Genomic DNA, 22,287 nt, shown 5'->3' with positions numbered 1-22,287 from the left:
CAGTAACAGTGCATATGTATAGCACTGATTACTGCAGTAATGTCACTGGTAACCCCAAAAGTGTCAAAAATGTCAGTCAAGGGTCCGATCTGTCCGCCGGAATGTCGCAGTCCCACAAAAAAATCGCAGATCGCCGCCATTATTCATTAAAAAAAAAACACCAAAAATGACAGAAATCTTTACCTTAGTTAGTAAACGCAATAACTTTTGCGCAAACCAATCAAAATACGCTTATTGTGATTTTTTTTTTACCAAACATAGGTAGCAGAAAACAAATTGGCCAAAAATGTAAAAAAATTTAGATTTTTACATTTTTTTTGGGGGGGAGGGGAATTTCATATAAAAAAAATGTTAAAAATATTATTATTTTTTTAAAAAAAACGCTATTTTTTTGTTTATAGCGCAAAAAGTAAAAATGGCACAGGTGATCAAATACCACCAAAAGAAAGCTCTGTTTGTGGGAAAAAAAAGGATGTAAATTTCGTTTGGGTACGGCGTCGTACGACCGCGCAAATGTCAGTTAAAGTCGCACAGTGCCGAATCGCAAAAAGTGGCCCAGACGTAAGACAGCAAAATCCTCCGGTGGTAAAGTGGTTAAATTTAGATATGGGTTTCCTTACTCATTATCCCACAGTTTTACGAACCCTCTGTGACTATCCCCCCCCACCTTCCCCCCTGTCTTCAGATCTCCCTCTGTCTTATCTCACTAACTATGCTAATTTTATTACCATTGCCAGTTAAATTTGTTTATCTTTCTTTGGTTTTCTCTTTTTTTTCCTTTGGCTTAGAGATTTTGTGTTTTTTTAACATTTTGTGAATCAGTACTGCTTGGACCTTGAAGAAGGGGACATACCCCGAAAGCTTGTCCTGAAAAATTGTATGTTAGTGCAAATAAAAAAAGTATCACGGACAGTACTCAACAAACATTATAGAAATCTAACGTGCTTGCAATATTAATTTTGTCCACTAGGTGCCAGCATTGTCACAAGGCTATCTATAGCGTTGTATTGTGTTCTGTATCTAGGGTAACATGTAAACAAATCGTTCCTATAACAACAGGAATGCTGTGAGAGCTGGTAGAGTGGACAGCGAGTGGAATTTGGAGCCAGGATGAGTGTCCGAACCTTCAACCCATCTGTCCGGGTTGGGAATTGGAATGAAGATGTCTCCCTGGATGAGGTGAGTGACACCCATCATTATACTTTATTACCAGGAAGAGGATACTGGACATTACTCAGAATATGAGTCCTTACTAATGCTGCGTTCACCCTTCTGCGTGCTGGAAACGTGCGCAAAATCACGCACTTTCCCAACGCTAAATAAAAAAAAAAAAAGCACTGCCCTTTAGCAGATGCACAGCAGTGCCATTATTATTTATTAATTCCCAATGGCACCCGCACACATCTGATTACGTGCGTATTTTTGTGCGTGCCAAACTGCATGATGTCACAGTTTCCTGCGTTTTGGCATGGCGCAATTTTTCAAGGAACTTCTTTTCTATGCATTGCGTGTAGGGCAATCCATTCATTTTATTAGGCTGCCCAATGCGTGGAAAACCTGCAGAAGAAGTTCTTGACCCTTTTTGGAATGGCGCCTGGGGGTGGCATTAGGAATGAATGGTACTGCCATGCGTTTTGCTGACGGGCAGCGTGTTTCTGCGCGTGTCAGGAAAACGCACGGTTGCGTTTCCAAATTGCACAAAGTGTGAATGTAGCCTCACACAGGTGAACGCTTACCTACACCCCTGTGAATGAGGCCTTAACCACTTCTGGACCGGAAGGGTTTACCCCCTAATGACCAGGCCATTTTTTGCGATTTGGTACTGCGTTACTTTAACAGACAAATGTGCGGTCGTGCGACGCTGTACCCAAATAAAATTGACGTCCTTTTTTTCCCCACAAAGAGAGCTTTTTTTTGGTGGTATTTGATCACCTCTGCAATTTTTATTTTTTTTGCTCTATACACAAAAAAGAGCGACAATTCTGAAAAAAAAGCAATATTTTTTACTTTCTGCTGTATAACATTCCAAAAAAAAAAAATTATAAATCACATTTTTTTCATCATTTTAGGGCAATTTATATTCAGCGACATATTTTTGGTAAAAAAAAATCCCAATAAGCGTATTTTAATTGGTTTGCGCAAAAGTTATAGCGTCTACAAACTAGGGGAATGATTTATGTCATTTTTATTTATATATTTTTACTAGTAATGGCCGCGATCTGCGATTTTTAGCGGGACTTCAACATTGCAGCGGACAGATCGGACCCTTGACTGAAATTTTTGACACTTTTGGGGGGACCAGTGACATTACTACAGTAATCAGTGCTAAAAATATGTTACTGTAATAATGACACTGGCAGGGAAGGGGTTAACCCAGGGGCAATCAAAGGGTTAGATGTAAGCCTAGGGGTTTTTTTCTAACTGTTGGGGGAGGAGCTTATTGGACCAACATAGGGACCTTTGTTCCTAAATAGGAGGAACACAGGAGCCCTGTGATGATTACTGACAGAACAACGGTCTGCTGTGTTTACAACGGCAGATCGCTGTTCTGTCTTCCCGGGAAGTGATCGCTGGTGCCCGGCGGCCACGCATATCAGCTTTACCTCTCGCCGTGTGCGCGCCCCCCATGCTCGCTCCCGGGGAGCGATATGGGTACAGAGATTTGCACAGCTGAGTCAGCTTGCCGCAGTATATCTGCGGCGGGCGGTTGGCAAGCGGTTAACCGCTTCCAGTGCGGGCTAATTCTGACATTCTTCTCCTACATGTAAAAAGCATCAATTTTTTGCTAAAATTACTTGGAACCCCTAAACATTATATATTTTTTTAAGCAGAGGCCATAGAAAATAAAATGGCAGGTGTTGTACATTTATATGTTATGCGGTGTTTGCACAGTGTTTTTTTTTTCAAACGCAAATTTTTTGAAAGAAATACATTTTAATGAATTTTAATGCAAAAAAAAAAAAACACAATATAATACTCAATTGTTTAATAATATATAAAAAATGATGGTATGCTGAGTAAATAAACTCTATAGTCAAAAGTATTGGGACACATCCCAGTCTTAGTCCGTAGGGTTCAATATTAAGTTGGCCCACTGTTTGAACAGCTTCAACTCTTCTGGGAAGGCTGTCCACAAGGTTTAGGAGTGTGTCTATGGGAATGTTTTACCATTCTTCCAAAAGCTGATTTGTGAGGAAAGGCACTAATGTTGGACAAGAAGGCCTGTCTCACAGTCTCCGCTCAAATTTATCCCAAATATGTTCTATGGGGTTTAGGTCAGGACTCTGTGCAGGCCAGTCAAGTTTCTCCACCCCAAACTCGCCCATCCATGTCTTTATGGACCTTGCTTTGTGCACTGGTGTGCAGTCATGTTGGAACAGGAAGGGGCCATCCCCAAACTGTTCCCACAAAGTTGGGAGCATAAAATTGTCCAAATAGTTTTGGTATGCTGACACCTTAAGAGTTCCCTTCACTGGAACTAAGGGGCCAAGCCCAACCCCTGAAAAACAACCCCACACCATAATCCCCCCTCCACCAAATGATTTGGACCAGTGCACAAAGCAAGGTCCATAAAGACATGGATGAGCGAGTTTGGGGTGGAGGAACTTCACTGGCCTGCACAGAGTCCTGACCTCAACCCGACAGAACAACTTTGGGATGAATTAGAGTGGAGACTGCAAGCCAGGCCTTCTCTACAACATCAGTGCCTGACCTCACAAATGCGCTTCTGGAAAAATGGTCAAACATTCCCATAGACACACTCCTAAACCTTGTGGACAGCCTTCCCAGAAGAGTTGAAGCTGTTATAGCTACAAAGGGTGGGCCAACTCAATATTGAACCCTACGGACTAAGACTGGGATGCCATTAAATTTCATGTGTGTGTAAAGGTAAGCACCAAAATACTTTTAACAATATAGTGTATGTAGTTGGAGGGAGGTGGGGGGGGGGGGGGGCATGAAAGAGGTAATAGAACAAACACTGTCACTGAAACAGAATAAATGGATCTGCAGTTGCTTATCTATTCATTCTTTCCCTATTCATAAGTACTGCATTCTCCTCCCCCTGTTGTAAGTTGTTGCAAGGGGAAGGGATCAGCACTGTAAACAATACTACGTGATTGGTCATCACATCGGTCACATGGTATTGTTTGAAAGGGGAAGGGGAAGGGATCAGCACTGTAAACAATACTACGTGAATCACATCGGTCACATGGTATTGCTTACAGTGCTGATCCCTTCCCCTTCCCCTTACAAACAATACCATGTGATGACCAATCACAGCAATCACATGGTACCCAGCCCCTTGGATTGGCTAGGTACAGTGTCTCTGCATACTGAGCTTCCTAATGACAGCTTGGAACATAGTGAACACTGGGCGGATTGGGCACGTGATGCGTTTATGAACGGCACTGGGTAAATAAAGGGCCTCTGATCCGCTGCTGATAACCGTACTGTGGTAGAGAAGTGGTTTAGCTTTGTTAGCTCTGAGCAACAGTACGAGGGGCTCAGGAGCAATTCTAATATTTGTGACTGATCAGCAGGGATTTCATTCTCACAGAGGAGGTCTGCGGCTGACAATAATTTGATGTTTTTGTTCTCCATTCATAATTCTGTCAAACATTATCGCAGCAAGTAAAAAGACGCATCACAGTAGAAACCGGAGCACAGCAAGTGTGATTGGTCTGTGTGCAAAAGTACACTGAGAGACGTGTCATCATCCAGTCACAAATCTGTTCATAACAGTTCCTTCCTCTGTTTATTTCACTGTATCTTCCCTCTTGGCTTATATTTTTTGTTCTTCTATACATTATAGGATCTCTTGAAAGACTTTTTGGAAAAAAGAGAAAAGGGGGAACTGCTTTTGCAAAAGTCAAGTAATTTCAAGAAACATGTTTTGCAAAAGGTAAGTTGTGTGTATAGATAAGATTAGAAAGTGCTGCGCTACATTTAGTGATATTAAGGCCCCTTTCACACTTGTGTGACCTAAAAGTCACGCGATTTGGCAGAGATTTTGCCGCATTTTAATTGGATTTGAAGCAATGCCTATGTCTATGGACCTCAAAACGCATTAAAATCAGCCACAAGTAGTGCAGGGACTACTTTGAAGTCGTTGCGACTTGAAGTCGTACAGATATGAATGGTACTCATTGGAAATCATGGAATACGACTTGTCATATGACTTTGCAGTCCCAAATCGCAGGACAAGTCGCATAAATGTGAAAGGGGCCTAAAGAGGAACTGCAATCTGCTCACATAATTATAAAAACATATTTGCCATTCTGAAGCTTCCCTCCAACCACTTTGCATATTTTTTTACATATACTGTGATTCTGTACTTGCTGAATATGCTGCAGAAATCTTTCTCCACTAAACTTGGCTACAGCCATTTTAACTGTGGGCAGCTGAAGCCTCTGACTATTCACTTCCTGGATTTACACAGAGGCACACAGACAGGTAGACAGGTATATATATATATATATATATATATACTGTATATATATTGTAAGCTCTAACGAGCAGGGCCCTCTGATTCCTCCTGTATTGAATTGTGCTGTAACTGTATTGTCTTCCCCCACACTGTAAAGCACTGCGCAAACTGTTGGCGCTATATAAATCCTGTATAATAATAATATATATATATATATATTATCATATATATATATATATTATCATATATATATATATTATCACTTGAATGAGGTACACGGGAATTTTAGATATTTTTCCTTTCTTTATATTAGGCAGAGCTTTCCATCTCCAAGGACGGATTCCTCCACATTGGTGATGTAGTCATGCTGCTGAATCCAGAGAACAGCGAGCAGTCATTGAGTAATCCATCCCCGGTATATGGGAACTACACCATCTCTGCTAACCCAGATGAAAGTGCTTTACATTTAAAGAGCCACCTAACAGCACCGTGTGGAGTCAGTGGCAGCAGCAATGTCAAGCCATGTGCCAGGAATGCTTTCATTATAACAAGGTACAGTATATGTTTTCATCACATATATATACAGTATATATATATATATATATATATATATATATATATATATATAGTATCTCACAAAAGTGAGTACACCCCTCACATTTTTGTAAAAATGTTATTATATCTTTTCATGTTACAACACTGTAGAAATGAGACTTTGCTACAATGTAAAGTAGTGAGTGTACAGCTTGTATAACAGTTTAAATTTGCTGTCCCCTCAAAATATTTCAACACACAGCCATTAGGGTCTAAACCACTGGCAACAAAAGTGAGTACACCCCTAAGTGAAAATGTCCAAATTGGGCCCAATTAGCCGTTTTCCCTCCCCGGTGTCATGTGACTTATTAGTATTACAAGGTCTCAGATGTGAATGGGGAGTAGGTGTGTAAAATTTGGTGTTATCGCTCTCACTCTTTCATGCTGGTCACTGGAAGTTTACAAGAACTCTCTGAGGATCTGAAAAAAAGAATTGTTGCTCTACATAAAGATGGCCTAGGCTATAGAAAGATTGACAAAACCCTGAAACTGAGCTGCAGCATGGTGGCCAAGACCATACAGCGGTTTAACAGGACAGGTTCCACTCAGAACAGACCTCGCTATGGTCGACCGAAGATGTTGAGTGCACATGCTCAGCGTCATATCCAGAGGTTGTCTTTGGGAAATAGACGTATGAGTGCTGCCAGCATTGCTGCAGAGGTGAAGGGGTCAGGGGTCAGCCTGTCAGTGCTCAGGTAATGCGCCGATCACTGCATCACATTAGTCCTGCATGGTTGTCCTCCCAGAAGGAAGCCTCTTCTAAAGATGATGCACAAGAAAGCCCACAAATAGTTTGTTGAAGACAAGCAGACTAAGAACATGGATTACCGGAACCATGTCCTGTGGTCTAATGGGACGAAGATAAACTTATTTGGTTCAGATGGTGTCAAGCGTGTGTGGCGGCAACCAGGTGAGGAGTACAAACACAAGCGTGTCTTGCCTACAGTCAAGCATGGTGGTGGGAGTGTCATGGTCTGGGGCTGCATGAGTGCTGCCATCACTGGGGAGCTACAGTTCATTGAGGGAACCATGAATGCCAACATGTACTGTGACATACTGAAGCAGAGCATGATCCCCTCCCTTTGGAGACGGGGCCACAGGGCAGTATTCCAACATGATAACGACCTTAAACACACTTCCAAGACGACCACTGTCTTGATAAAGAAGCTGAGAGTAAAGGTGATGAACTGGCCAAGAATGTTTTCAGACCTAAACCCTATTGAACATCTGTGGGGCATCCTCAAATGGAAGGTGGAGGAGCACAAGGTCTCTAACATCCACCAGCTCTGTGATGTCGTCATGGAGGAGTGGAAGAGGATTCCAGTGGCAACCTGTGAAGCTCTGGTGAACTCCATGCCCAAGAGGGTTAAGGCAGCGCTGGAAAAAAATGGTGGCCACACAAAATATTTGGACCCAATTTGGAAATTTTAACTTAGTGGTGCCAGCGGTTTAGACATTAATGGCTGTGTGTTGAGGTATTTTGAGGGGACAGCAAATTTACACTGTTATACAAGCTGTACACTCACTACTTCATTGTAACAATGTGTCATTTCTTCAGTGTTGTCACATGAAAAGATAGAATAAAATATTTACAAAAATGTGAGGGGTGTACTCACTATTGTGAGATACTGTTTATATACACAAATGTTTTGCCTTTCATTTCTATTTTAAACAAAATGTTTTACAAGGTATTTATTCACATACTGTATACTTTACTTAAGTGATTGTAAACTCTCGTTTTTTTCCCTATTAAAATAACAAACATGTTATACTTACCTGCTCTGTGCAGTTGGCAACCCAGATCCTCCTCTTCTCTGGTTCCTGATTGGAGCTCCTGGCCCCTCCCTCCAGTTGAGTGGCCCCACACAAAGCAGCTTACTATGGGGGCCCCCGAGCTGAGTCACAGCTCCTTGTGTCCATTCAGACATGGAGCTGAGGTTCAGGCCCAGGCCCTCTCTCTCTCCTCATTGGCTAAGTTTGATTGACAACAGTGGGAGCCAATGGTGCCGCTGCTGTGTTTTAGCCAATCAGGAGGGAGAGTCCCAGCTGACTGAGGCATTTGTGGATATTGTTGGATCAAGGGGAGGCTCAGGTAAGTGTTGGGGGGGGGGGGGGCTGAGAGGGGCTGCTGCACACAGAAGGCTTTTTATCTTAATGCATAAAATGCATTAAGATAAGAAAAACACCTCTGAATTTACAACCACTTTAAGACCTGTTTAGGCTGCCACACAGAAGCCTTTAGATTTATTGTAAAAGCTCCTAAACTTTCACTATTCTAAAGTAACTGTATTTAATGTTTTTCCATGTTGTTGGGGAACAGTGTGGATGGCAGTGAACATGGGGAACCTCTCCATTATGGACAGAACTTTGCGTTAAGGACAACAGATGGTTTTATGGGACACGTAAGTGAACAATTTTTATACACTGAGACCATAAAACACACCTTGTTTTTTAATAGTGATAGCTCTTAAATAAATTCCACTTCCATAATACAACTACTTAACTCTTTAGCATTAGATTATGCATTCATTTTTTATTTTTATTTTCAGAGGGTTATGTCACTAAGGCATGTAGAATATTAGAATTGTTCTAGGAGGAGATTACATTGAAAGTGCAGAGCAGTTTGTAATGTTAAACAAAATAGATGGAGTTTCTATCAAAAGTAATCCTAAAATTGACATTGACGTGATGCAAAACCAACCCAAAATATGAAGGTAGAATAACTTTGGGATGGAATTACAACTGCAGTGACAATGTAGTAATTTAGGGATTTTAACAGATGTTGTATACCACATGTGTCAATCACAAGGCCCGTGGGCCTTTTTATGTGGCCCTCGCACCTCTCCTGTAGCTGCGGCAACCCCCTAGTTTCTGCCCCCACCTTGTCCCACCAGCCGGCAGCAGAGAGGATAACAGAATTCCTCTGCCAGATCCTAGGCTTTCTCCGTGCTGCTGTGGAGAGGCTCGTCTCTGCCCTCCCCCATCTCAGCAGTCAGCAGCAGAGAGGAGGACAAGACTCCTCCTACAGATCCTGAGGCTCTTTGTGCAGCACCCCCTTGTTCCTGCTCTCATCCTTTAACAAACTCCAGTAGCTGACTCCAGCCCTCCTCTAGACTCTGCACTTTCTGCTTCCCAACTTTTCCCCCAGTTTCTTCCCAGCAGCAGTACAGTGAAAGGGGGGTGTACAGTCATCTAAGAGAGGGTAGAGGTCTTTTGACTTCTGATGGTAGGAGGGCTCTTGACATCTGATTTAAGTAAGTGGTGTGGTGCTCCAGACATCTAGTCTGACAGATACAACCGGCCCTTTGAAGGAAGCAGTAATAATGAAGCGCCCGCAATGAAATTTAGTTTGATACCCCTGAGTGTACACTAATACAATAACAGTAATAGGGCTCAAACCCTTCTAGTTAACAAGTTTAAGTCCTTAATTAAATTGCAAATATGTTCCAGCAGCAGCAAGAATCTAGTGGATTTCCTCTACTGGATGTAGAGATGGATGTGGACAGTTGCGGCCGCTGAGCCTGTACAAAGTAATGACAACTGACAGAGGCCGCTGCTGTCCGTGGGTGTTTGGATGTAACCGCACAGCCAGTGATTCTCTGCGATAAGAGAATGATGACTGATTCTGGACGCCAACTCCTCTTCTGCCTGTGCCACCAGACTCTGCAATGGGGAAAAGATAATGATATCTGAAGATCCTGTTGAATCCATCAGTTCTGGTAGTGTTAGATTATTGGTCCCTGCTGTGCTGGTTTGATCCAACAGCCTCTAGGTCACTACTGTATCTTGTAGTGAGATGGGGGGTTGACACTCCCAGAAGTGTCAGATTCTGCAAGCTATTAAAGCAATAGTAACCCCAGGGCAGTTTAAGTCATAATGTGTTAGTATGCACCGCAGTGGCGGAACAATCAGAGTCGCAGCAGTCACGGTGGCGACCGGGCGCTAGAGTTCCACCACTGTGGGGGGGCCTCCGTTCTCCTACCGTGGGGGGCCCACCGACACCTGCCAGTTCTGGATGTGGATGTGCTACTCTGCCGTGTGAGTGAGCGCCTCCCTCCTCAGAGTCAGTCAGCGCCGCACGGGGGGTTGGATTAATCTGTGGCTGGCTATTAAGAAAAGGCTAAGCTGAGCTTTCTTACTATGATGAATGAGATAGCCAGCCAGCCAATCCATGTAGAGCAGGGAGTAGAGAGGCGGAGTTTCACAAACACTGAAGGAGAGTCAGCCGACCAGAAGGGGTGGAGCTCTCACCTCTGCGAGGAGACTCTGGCATGTGATTCACATGCATGCATCCCTGGACTGTGGAGGCCCTTTTCGTGACCTCTGAGCTGAGGGGGAATCGACTGACGGGCAGCTATGTAAGTGTCAGTGACAAATTGCTCCACCACTTATCCCAGTCTCCACCATTGCTGCCTCTTACTGATCCCACACAACAGATTTCATCCCTATTCCCCCCCCCCCCCATCACTTCCACAACCTTGGTGGTGGGGGATGGGATCAGTAAGAGGCAGAGGTGGGGGAGGATGGCACCACCACTAATCCCACCCCTCCTCATCCACTGATCCCCCCTCCCCACCATCACTGACCCCCCCCCCTCACCACCATCACTGATCCCCCCTCACCACCATCACTGATCCCCCCCTCCGCCCCACATTATCGCCACCCCTGATCTCACCCACCTCCCCACTATCACCACCACTGATCCCACCCCCTCCCCACCATCGCCGCCACTGATCCCACCCCCTTTGCCGCCACTATTACTGGTCCCATTCCCCCCCTCCCCACCAGTCCTGCCACTGACCCCATACCCCCCTCTCACCACCAGCACTATTATAGGTAATGAAATCATGTATAAATGTTATAATATGAATTAGATCACACAATACAAAATAGAAAAATGTCAGTAGTGCAGGAATGGTGGTACCTCCTAGCAACCTTTAAGTGCTTAAAGTAAATTGAGAAAACCGACTATAATATAATAACTGAATTACTGCACACTTCAGCCTAAAATCAATTAAAAGTCCTTAAAGTCCATAAACTCAAATGGGCAATAACTTGAAGATCTCATCCCGGGAAGAGCAACAAATGTGATTTTAGAGGGGACACCCTCACTCTCCACCTCCAATGTGCCAGAAATAATACGAATGAATGGGAGACTCACCAGACCACTATGCCTACCCTCTCTCATGGATCAGGCACAAATAACGTATTATCACAGATGTATTCCATCCAGAATGGATCAGCTCCTCTCCAGGTGATTTAGTCAGCGTGGAGCTGACAGGGGACCGAAGGTGACCACTACTCGTGTATTTGGTTATTATTGTGCGATTTTCTCATCCACAAAGTGAGTGTAATGTGTGCTGTTTTATTTGAATAATATTAAGTTGAAACGCTATCACTAGTGGAGGGTTGTTTTTATCTCTACATATACTGGTGAGTGGAAACAGTGCTGGAGAGGAGCTGATCCATACTGGATGGAATACATCTGTCACAGATGACGTCACAGGTGACATGAGGGGCGGGGTCTCCTGATGATGTCACCTGTCGGCCACGCCCACAATGGCTATATAACAAGCTGCAGAGACTGACATAATCACCGGAGACATCGTCTGAGGAGGACCGGAGGAAGAAGAAGAGCCGAGGGAAAAGAGCAGAAGATTGGACAGCAGAAGAGCGGACAGCAAAAGAGCAGAAGACAAGAAGAGCGGAGAGGGAGAAGACCAGAGCGGAGAAGTCCGGATGAAGATTTTTAATAAAGTTTCCAAAACGTCTCCTGTCGTTATTTCCATACACTTAATTTTATGGGGTGAATGGGTAGGGGTACAGTGTACCCCATACCCATTCACATAGGGAGGGGGTCCGGGATCTGGGGGGCCACCCTTGTTAAAGGGGGCTTCCAGATAGCGAGAAGCCCCCAGCCCGCAGACCCCCACAACCACCGGCCAGGGTTGTGGAGATGAGGCCCTTGTCCTCATCAACATGGGGGCAAGGTGCTTTGAGGTGGGGGGTGCAGAGCTCCCCCTGCCCCAAAGCACCAACACCCCCCCATGTTGAGGGCATGTGGCCTGGTATGGTCCAGGGGGGGTGGGGCTGCTCGCTTGTCCACTCCCCCTTCCTGCCCTACCGGGCTGCATGCTCAGATAAAGGTCTGGTATGGATTTTGGGCATTTTTTCGGTGTGGGGCTACCCTCAAATTCCATACCAGACCCAAAGGGCCTGGTTTGGAACCTGGGGGGGGGACCCCCACGCAGTTTTTTTTCCCCATTTTTGGTGTGGAGTTCCCCCTCAAGATTCTCACAGCCCAAGTCGCACCGCAAGTCGGATCATCCTGATCCGACTTGCGGTGCGACTTCCATTCAAATCAATAGGCTCCCATAGGGAACCATTGATTTTGAATGGAAGAAAAAAAAAAACGTATAACGTGGCTGAACGTACTTCATCACAAACGCCGGGAAACACACGTTCGAACGCAAATAATTGTGTTCCAAAAAACGTCCCTAAACTCAACTGCCTGCAAATGAATGTAAACGACCCTGTGTACATGGACAGATAAGATAACATTCAGGTGGGTTCAGGGGCTTCTGAAAAAAACGCCCAACTGCTCCTAAATGGCCATTTACAACGTCCCGTGTACATGGAGTTTTAGGAGGACCAAATAAAGCAGTTTGGTTGATATTTTGAGACCAGGTTAGTGATGAAGCTGAGGGCTGAGTTGTGGATGGCTTTTTAAGTTGTTGTTAGTACTGTTTGAATTTTATTCCTTGGGTGAGCGGGCGCTAGTGGAGGGACTGGCAGAGAGGGGTGCTAGACACTGAACGGTTGGTAAGGTGGACAGGTCTGGCAGCAGCATTCGTAAGGACTGAAGAGGGGATAGCCTATGTAAAGGTAATACAATGAGGAGGGAGTTACAGTAGTCGAGGCAAGAGATAACCAGGGAGTGAATTAGAAGCTTAGTGTGTCAATGGTTAAAAAGGGGCGTATCCTGGAGATGTTGTGGAGGTTGAAGCAGCATAATTTGAACAGGGATTGGATGTGGGGCTAAAAGGACAGTTCAGAATCCAGAGTTACCCCTAGCACCCTGGCATGTGGGGACAGACTGATAGTTGTGCCATTGATCCTGAAAGAGAAGTCAAGGGAAAGGGCACATGGGGGAGGAAATATTATGAGCTTGGCTTTGAATAGAATGAGTTTGAGGAAATGGTGTGACATCCAGTCAGATATGTCTGTTAGTAGATCAGTGATACGTAAGGAAACTGATGGGGTGAGCTGAGGGGTAGAGAGATAGATTTGGGTGTCATCAGCATAGAAACTGTACTGGAAGCCATAGAAGGCTATCTATCAGCTGACCCAGGGAGGAGGTGTAGATCGAGAATAGGAGAGGTTCAAGAACAGAACATTGGGGGACCCTAGTGGTAAGAGGAGTAGGAGAGGGGGAAGTAGAATTGTAAGTGACATTGAATGTGCAGGGAGATAGGTAAGACTTGAACTAACAGAGAGCACAGTCACAGAGACCAAGGAAATAGAGTTTTTTGAAGAGGAGGGGATGGTCAACTGTATCAAAGGCAGTGTAGAGGTCCAAGAGTAGGAGTACGGAATAGTGACTGTTGGTTTTAGCTGTTAGTCGTTTGTTAGTTTTAGGAGAACAGTTTCTGTTAAATGTTGCAGCCTAAAGGGGTTCAAGAAGGTTATTCTTGATAAAGTGGCAGCTCAGCTGGTTGTAGACTAGATGTTCAAGGAGTTTGGAGGCAAAAGGGAGTAAGGAGATGGGTCTTAGGTTGCTATATTTGGTAGGGTCCAGTGGGGCCTTTTAAGGTATGGGGGTGACTAGTGCATGTTTTAGAGGGTTGGGGAAGATGCCAGAAAAGAGGGATAGATTAAAGATATGAGTTAAAGAGTGTAGGAAAGAGTGTAGATGACTGTAGTATTTTCAAGGGAACAGGGTCCAGTGGGCAGGTAGTTAGGTGGGCGTTAGAAAAAAGTTTAGTGACTTCCTCTAAAGTAGCTGGGTTAAATGAGGGAAGTATCAATTGTGCAGTTGGACAAGGTTTCTATGGGTAATTGTTAGGTAGCTGGAAGGCAAGGTGGAGAAAGACAAGGAGAGAGTGAAACTAATAAGGTGGTTATCAGACAGAGGAAAAGGAATGATGAAGATGTTGCAAGGGGTGCATAGGTAGGAGAGTACAAGGTCAATGCAGTTCCTATCAGAGTGAGTTGAAGCATATGTCCATTGTTTTAGGTCAAAAGAGGTTAGGCTCAGAAGTTTAGAAGTGGCAGGAGTGTTAGGATTAACAGGGATGTTGAAGTCCCCGAGAATGATTGTGGGAATTTCAAAAAAGAGAAAGTAGGGTTGCCAGGCAGAGAAGTCATCGAGGAAGCTTAATACCGATCCAGAAGGCCAATAGAGCAAAGCAATCCTCAAAGAAACTAGAGAGAAAAGACAAATAGAGTGAGCTTCAAATGAGGAGAGGGACAGAGAGTGAGGTGGGGATAAGAGGATTCCAACTTCACCTCCGTTCTGTCCACTAGTCCTGGGAGTGTGAGTCCAGAGGAGGCCACCATGGAAGAGGGCAGCAGGAGAGGAAAAGTCAGATTCATGAAGCCAGGTTTCAGTAATTTCAAGTAGGTTAAAGGAGTTTGTGATAAAAATGTCATGTAAGTGAGTTTGTCACAGACAGAGTGGGCATTCCCAAAGGCACGGGAGAAGGGGAGGCTGGTTCTAGGAAGAAGAGGAAAAGAAACCAGATTGTGTAGATTGCGGCAGCTGAAAGAAGGTAAGGGTTGCCGGGTATGTTGGCCATAGGTAAATGATGGGGGTCCAGGATTTGGGGAAATATCTCCAGATGTTTGGAGAAGCAGAAAGATGAGAGAGGTAATATGGAAGTATGACTTATATGGGGGGACACATCCCAGTGTCCTGGAGGTTTTATGAGTATGTGGGTTCAGAATTAGCAGGATTAGATGAGTGCAGTATTAAGGTGAAGACAAGAGTGAGAGTGAGATATATAAGCTTTGGGGCAGAGAAGAGGGGTAAAGGAGAGAAAGTTTGAGGATAGAGGATAGAAATGTGTGAAGAAGTAGGGAGTGCATGGTACAGAGTGGTGAGATTAGGAAGCAGACTGGGAGATGAAAAAGATGGATGGGGAAACAGGTCACCCAAAGTCTGTTTGGTGTTTTGCAGTTGTCTGCTGTGGATTGTTGCTTTGTGCATTTATTCTTTATCTATCTATATTTATTCCAGTTATATCTGACAAGTGACCAAAAAACATTTCTAAAAAGCAGTAAGAAATCTCATTTGCAAGAAGTTAGTTTAACAGACCAGCCATCATATGAAACCTGCTGGCAACTTGTCTATTTGGATCCACAAATGAGAATGGAACATGAAGGATTCCCTGTTCAAGTAAGTATACACAGTGTTATTATTCTCCAAGGCTTTAAAAGCTTTCATGAGAAAATTTGGTAATTCATATTACACAGGGCATTATAATATATATTAACATGGTTTTACTGCAAAAGGAATATATCTTGCTCAAGGCATTCTATACATGTGATAAAGCCTAAGTGCAGCCCCAAAAAAAAAAATCATCACAAGGGACATAACTTACAGTAAGTAGGACATGTCCCTTGTGCTGATGTCTGTTTTTTTTTTTAGGTAAAATTCTCCTCTGTCTATGTCCCCCCACCCCTCTACTGCAATCTTCCATTAACCATGCCTACACTTTCAGCCCAGTGCCTCCTTTCATAGAAGCCGGACTACAGCTTTTATGAATGAAATGCGATCTATTAATGGAGGGAGCAGACCTTTCCGTCATCCACCCATCCTCCATTCAAGAATCATGTTTCATTCATATATATTCGATATCGGCCGATATTGTCCGATATTTTCGGACATTTAAAAAAAAAATTATTTTTTATTTTTTTACAGGTACTGTTGTGGAGGGATCTGGGGGTCTAAAATACCCCAAACCCCTCCTCTGCACTTAAAAGCATTCAAAACGCCAAGTTTGGCTGTTTTGAATGCTCACATTTTTTTTTAATTTGCCGCCGAGTACCCGGAAGTGATGTTATGACATCACTTCCGGGCTTTTTACATGGAGACGATCAGAGCCGAATGCGGCTTTGATCGGGTCTTCTCTTCAACGGGCGTGCAGGTAGGATGCCCGGGTCTCCTGGTGGGACGGGAGACCCGGACGAGTCGCAGAAGGCGGCAGGGGGGGGGGGGACGTCCCCTCCTGCTCCTTGTTATGACAGCCGAGCGGCTTCTCAGCCGCATCGGTTGTCATTATGAGACAGCCGACTGTCGGCTATGGACGCCGGTACCGGGGTGATGCCTCTAGCTGCAGTCATCACTCTGGTACAAGCACTTTCTCGAAATATCGGCAATATCGGTAACCTCAGGGGCCGATTCCGATATATCGGGGAAAGTGCATATCGGCCTTGCCGATAATTGGTCGATCCCTAGTTCGTATCAAAGTTGATTGGTGGATTGACTTCAGTACAACCAACCTACCAATAGATGGATTAAATCTTGTCTGGTCCCTGCTGAACCGGCCAAAATCCACTCCTTCTATGGCCGGTTTTAGATGTTGAATTGAAGGAAGGCATTTAGGACAGTTAATGGAGCAAAAGATGATGGTGCCAATATGTCAACATGTTTGGAGAATGGTACAGTTCATTTTATTATTTTAATATAAACCATATGAAAATATATTTTATTAAACAATGAATGTGCATAAAACATAATTAAGAAGCAGCTATACACAAATAAACATTTCTGAATAATTTATAGGTAAAAATAATTAAAAGTTTATTAAAAATTGCAGATTTCATTTCTTAATGGCAGGTTTTGGTTTATTTACTCTGAGCTGGTTCCTGATCTGCTGTATTCTCAGTGAACATCTATATCTAGGTTAATCACTACAAGAAAATCACCCATGTGCACCATCAGCTCAGTTCTGTTGTTTGTAAACATGATAGATAAGTCCCCTTTCACACCAGCGGACCGATCAGGTCCGCCTGTCCTTTTCAGGCAGACCCGATTGGGCCACCCATTGTTCTCTATGGGGCGGCAGATCGTAGCGGACATGTGTCGCCCCCAGGCATCCGATCCGACAAGATCCATTCTCCATCCATCCAAAGGCTTGGATGACAATCGGATGGAAACGGACATGCAGTCTGTTTCTATTTGACCGCCCCAATAGAGGGGAGTGGGCTCTGTCCTCGTCTGCTCTGCATAGTGGAGCGGACACGGACCTGTCATCCACCTGCTCATCCACCTCATCCACCTGCTCAATGAGGATCAGCGGAGAGATAGCCCGCTGAGCAGGTGGATTCCACTCAGACGGATCCGCCCTGTGTGAAAGGGGCCTAAACCTTGTACCCATATCATTTCTGTTCTATTGCTTTTAATTTCCATTCCAATAAAAAAAACTAAAACCAACTTGTATACATAGGCAAATACAAAACTCCTCATCGTTCACAGCAAAACAAACAGATGTCTGGCTGTTCTCAGGAAATACATCCTATGGTAGGTAAAATCATTTTTTATGTCTTGATGTTTCCGATGTATGTCTGGTGATAAACTGTGAATCTTTGATTACTGATGCCAACTTATTTCTGTAATGCATGCAATCCCTTTTAACGCATATATTTCTCTTTCTGGTTTTGAATGGTAAGAGAAAATGGAATGCTATTTATTTATTTTTACTCACATACACTATATTGTCAAAAGTATTTGGACCTCTCCCTTTACACGTGCATGAAATTGAATGGCATCCCAGTCTTAGTCCGTAGGGTTCAATCTTGAGCTGACCCACCCTTTGCAACTATAACAGCTTCACCTCTTCTGGGAAGGTTGTCCACAAGGTTTAGGAGTGTCTATGGGAATGTTTGACCATTCTTCCAGAAGCACATTTGTGAGGTCAGGCACTGATGTTGGAAAGAAGGCCTGGCTCGTTGTCTTTGCTCTCATTCATCCCAAAGGTGTTCTATCAGGTTGAGGTAAGAACTCTGTGCAGGGCAGTCAAGTTCTTCCACCCCAAACTCGCTCATCCATATTTTTATGGACCTTGCACTGGTGAGCAGTCATGTTGGCACAGAAAGGGGCCATCCCCAAACTGTTCCCACAAAGTTGGGAGCATGAAATTGTTCAAAATGTCTTGGTTTGCCTTGTAAAGTAAAGCGCTGCCTTTTTTTTTTTCTGACCTGCAAAGTAAAGGCATAATGTGCCAGTATGCATTGCTTAGCCACCCACCATAGAGGGCGGGTCAGTAACACCCACATTTGAAACAGTTTTCTGTCACTTTGCTTTGTATAAAAGAAGAGTGTAAGCAGTCTTTTTGGTGTGGTTCTGAAGAAGAGGAATTCCTCGAAACGCGTTAGCCCACGGAGGCCTTCAATGTCTGTTGTATCTGTACATGTTGATGCTTTTGGATGGAACATGCTGATATCTGTGATGCGCTTTTTACTATTGCTTTTGTGAGTATATTACTTACCGTGTTTTTATATAATAAATTATTTGTCTCAGGATAATGCACTAGGTCGGTGTGCCCTCTGTGTGTTTTGTATAGTTGCAGTGTTATAGAGTTCCCCAAGTCGTTGAGGGCAGCAAGACCGTGGTTAAGCATAATGAAGATCTAAGCATATCCATCTGGAGGGGCCATTTTCCTAAGAGCAGGAGGCATTGTATGTGTGACTGTTTCATGTATCACATACCAACACAATATGTGAAACTTACCTGCAAATGAAGCCCTCATTGTCACTGCTGGAGGCCGCATCCATCTTCACCCGTCTACTTTCTGGATCCGCGGACTCCGGCTATGTGACTGGCCGGAGCTGCGTGATGTCACTCCCCCCGCCGATCACAGCACAGGCCTTTTAAGAAATTGCACAGGTGGCCATTCCTTCAAAACGCATTTGCCGATGACGTCATCAGCTGCATATACAGTAAATATCTCCTAAATGGTGCATGTTTAGGAGTTGTTTATAGTACCTTTAGGTAAGCCATATTATGGGTTACCTATAGTTACAAACAATCAATTAAAGTTTACTTCCACTTTAAGAGTTCCCTTCACTGGAACTAAGGGGCCAAGCCCAACCCCTGAAAAAAAATCCACATCATAATCCTCCCTCCACCAAAGGAATTGGACCAGTGCACAAAGCACGATCCATAAAGACATGGCTGAGCGAGTTTGGTTTGGAGGAACTTGACTGGCCTGCACAGAGTCCTGACCTCAAACCGATAGAATACCTTTGGAATGAATTAGAGCAGAGATTTAGAGCTAGGCCTTCTCGTCCAACATCAGTGGCTGACCTCATAAAATGCGCTTTTGGAAGAATGGTCAAACATTCTCATAGACACACTCCTAAACCTTGCGGATGGCCTTCCCAGAAGAGTTGAAGCTGATATAGTTGCAAAGGGTGGACCAATTCAATATTGAACCCTACGGACTAAAACTGGGATGCCATTAAAATTTATGTGTGTGTGTGTAAAGGCAGGAGTACCAATACTTTTGACAATATAGCGTACATTGCTCACATACAATTAGTTGTCAATCATATGAACAGATAATATAATTGTAATGTATTAATTATTTACAGTTCAATGATAAAATAATTCATGTTGGTGATTGATCAGATTCCTCCATCCACACAAATGAGAATTTTCCCTGCCAGGACATTGTATTCTGATAGTGGGACTGTCAGAATCCACTGATCATTGGCTGCAGCCACTGAACGACAAAAGTTTTCCAACATTCCTGTTCTAACAATCAACTTCTGTCATACAGGGGCGGCCACACATAGAACTGAACCAGCCAGATTTCAATCCACCTATGGCCAACTTAAGGCTAAGATATGATAATATAAAATGATTATTACTTTTTTTTTTATTAGAGAAGCCTTGCTGCTCTATTTATTGCATAGCTTTTCGTCTCATAAAACTAGCCTGTACATTCGTTCTGTGAGAATGGGGATAAATAGATGTTTTCAAGCTATTTTTTCCACAGGTTGAATGTTTCTTGTTCATGAGAAATGAATGCCACATACCACATGGACATACCACGGTATGGACAATAGATGGCACTGATGACAATAGGAAATACATCTTTATTTGACAGTCCCCACTTTCATGAGACTCCCCTGCGGTGAAGTCCCTTGGAATTTCGGCCCCCCCTCCTCCTTCCTCCGCTGCTGGGCCAGTTAGAAAGCGCAGCATACGTCACGCATGCGCAGTAGGGAACCAGCTGTGAAGCCGAAAGGTTTCTCTGCTGGTTTCCCCCAACACGAATGTCAGCAGCAGCAACCGAGAGCCAATTCGAAAATCGGCTGGGGTGCCGACATCACGGGATCCCTGGACAGGTAAGTGTCCTAATATTAAAAGTCAGCATCTATAGATGAGGAACACAGAAAGTTACAAATTATACTATGTTTCAATGTAACTTTCTGTATTCTTGTCTGAGCAATGTTGTTGATAAACTGCTTTTTTTTTCACAGCTCCTACTGCCGACCTTCTCTGTGTACTCTTCAATGCAGCTATGGTTAATCACAGCTGAATTGCATTGTACTGGGAAAGGTAAAATCCCAGCAGCAAAGCAGAAGGACTGGATGTACTAGACACGCCCTGTGTACAAAGATGACATGTTTTTGGGCGTGTCAAGTATGCCCAAAGTCTGCGATTGGTTAAGAAGGTTTCGGCAATTTGAAATAAATTTAAATACATGGTCATTGTAATGTTGTTTGAATGGCCAAGGCAACATGCAATGGTCACAATTAGAAATGGGTTGGGGTAATTCTTTATTTACAAGTGTCTCTTCTCAACGTTTCAGGACTTTATTTGGCAAGGAATGTGAAGTCACTGCCCACACATACCTAAATGGTCACAAGGCTGAAGAAAATGAAAATCACTGGATCATCGTTACGGGGAATCCAAGTGATGACATAAATACCATGTTTGACAGACCTAAGCCACCCAGTGAAGACATGAATGAAAACAAATGTGTTCATTAAATCCTTGCAGAAATTGTACACTTACCTGGCATAATAAGCTCCAAGAAATAAAGTTAAACATTTTTTATATTAGCTGGTCACATCAACATCATTTGCTTCCAAATTCTGTTTGACATGTACTGGTACAGACACCCGGTGTAACAAATCTGACTATAGTATAGGATGTTTGGAGAGATTCCAACATACAGTGGTTTAACATATAACATATACAGTACTATGCAAAAGTATTAGGCAGGTGTAAAAAAATGCTGTAGATGAAGAATGCTTTTAGAAATAGAAGTGTTAATAGTTTATTTTTATCAATTAACAAAATGGAAAAGAAAAGGAACAGAAAATAAATCCAAAGCAAATCAATATTTGGTGTGACCACCCTTTGTCTTCAAATCAGCATCAGTTTTACTACACTTGCACACAGTTTTTGAAGGAACTCAGCAGGTAGGTTGTTCTAAACATCTTGGAAAACTAACCACAGATCTTCTGTGGATGTAGGCTACCTCATATCCTTCTGTGTCTTCATGTAATCCCAGACAGACTCCGTGATGTTGAGATCAGGGCTCTGTGGGGGCCAAAGCATCACTTCCAGTTCTTCTTTACACTGAAGATAGTTCTTATTGACATTGGCTGTATGTTTGGGGTCATTGTCCTGCTACAGAATACATTTGGGTCCATACACACGGCTCCATGATGATATGGCATGATGGATAAGTATTTGCCTGTATTTCTCAGCATGGAGGACACCCTTGAAACTGAGCAAATCTCCAACTTCATACGCATAAATGCAGTCCCAAACATGCAAGGAACCTCCACCATGCTTCACTGTTGCCAGCAGACACTCATTATTGTACAAATCTTGAGCCCTTTGCAAACAAACTGCCTTTTGCTACAGCCTAATATTTCACATTTTGACTCATCAGTCCAGAGCACCTGATGCCATTTTTCTGTACCCCAGTTTCTTTATTTGTGTGCATCATTGAGTCACTTAGCCATGTTTCCATGTCTTATGGGGCACTGTTTCTTCCACCAACACCAACAATGGGGCACTATTCCTCCCACTGACATCAATAATGGGGCACTATTCCTCCCACTGACACCAATGATGGGGCTCTACTTCTCCCACTGACACCAATGATGGGGCTCTATTTCTCCCACTGACACCAATGATGGGGCACTATTTCTCCCACTGACACCAATGATGGGGCACTATTCCTCCCACTGACACCAATGATGGAGCACTATTGCTCCCACTGACACCAATGATGGGG

The 22,287-nt window shown here is 43.7% G+C and overlaps 1 protein-coding gene across 1 annotated transcript; it reads left to right on the top strand.

Moving 5' to 3' along the window:
• The first annotated feature begins 1,108 nt into the window (after window positions 1-1,108).
• CFAP161 (cilia and flagella associated protein 161) lies at window positions 1,109-21,095 on the top strand. The gene is made up of 7 exons (XM_082253242.1): window positions 1,109-1,179; window positions 4,814-4,903; window positions 5,742-5,980; window positions 8,343-8,424; window positions 15,261-15,419; window positions 17,473-17,546; window positions 20,845-21,095. The coding sequence occupies exons 1-7, from the start codon at window positions 1,111-1,113 to the stop codon at window positions 21,023-21,025; spliced, it is 894 nt and encodes a 297-aa protein (XP_082109368.1). The 5' UTR covers window positions 1,109-1,110; the 3' UTR covers window positions 21,026-21,095.
• Window positions 21,096-22,287: the final 1,192 nt, after the last annotated feature.

This window comes from Pelophylax lessonae, assembly GCF_965119305.1.
Source record: "Pelophylax lessonae genome assembly, chromosome: 4".
Lineage (NCBI taxonomy): Eukaryota > Metazoa > Chordata > Amphibia > Anura > Ranidae > Pelophylax > Pelophylax lessonae.
The sequence above is the reverse complement of the archived record's forward strand: the minus strand, read 5'-3'. Positions and strand labels throughout refer to the sequence as shown.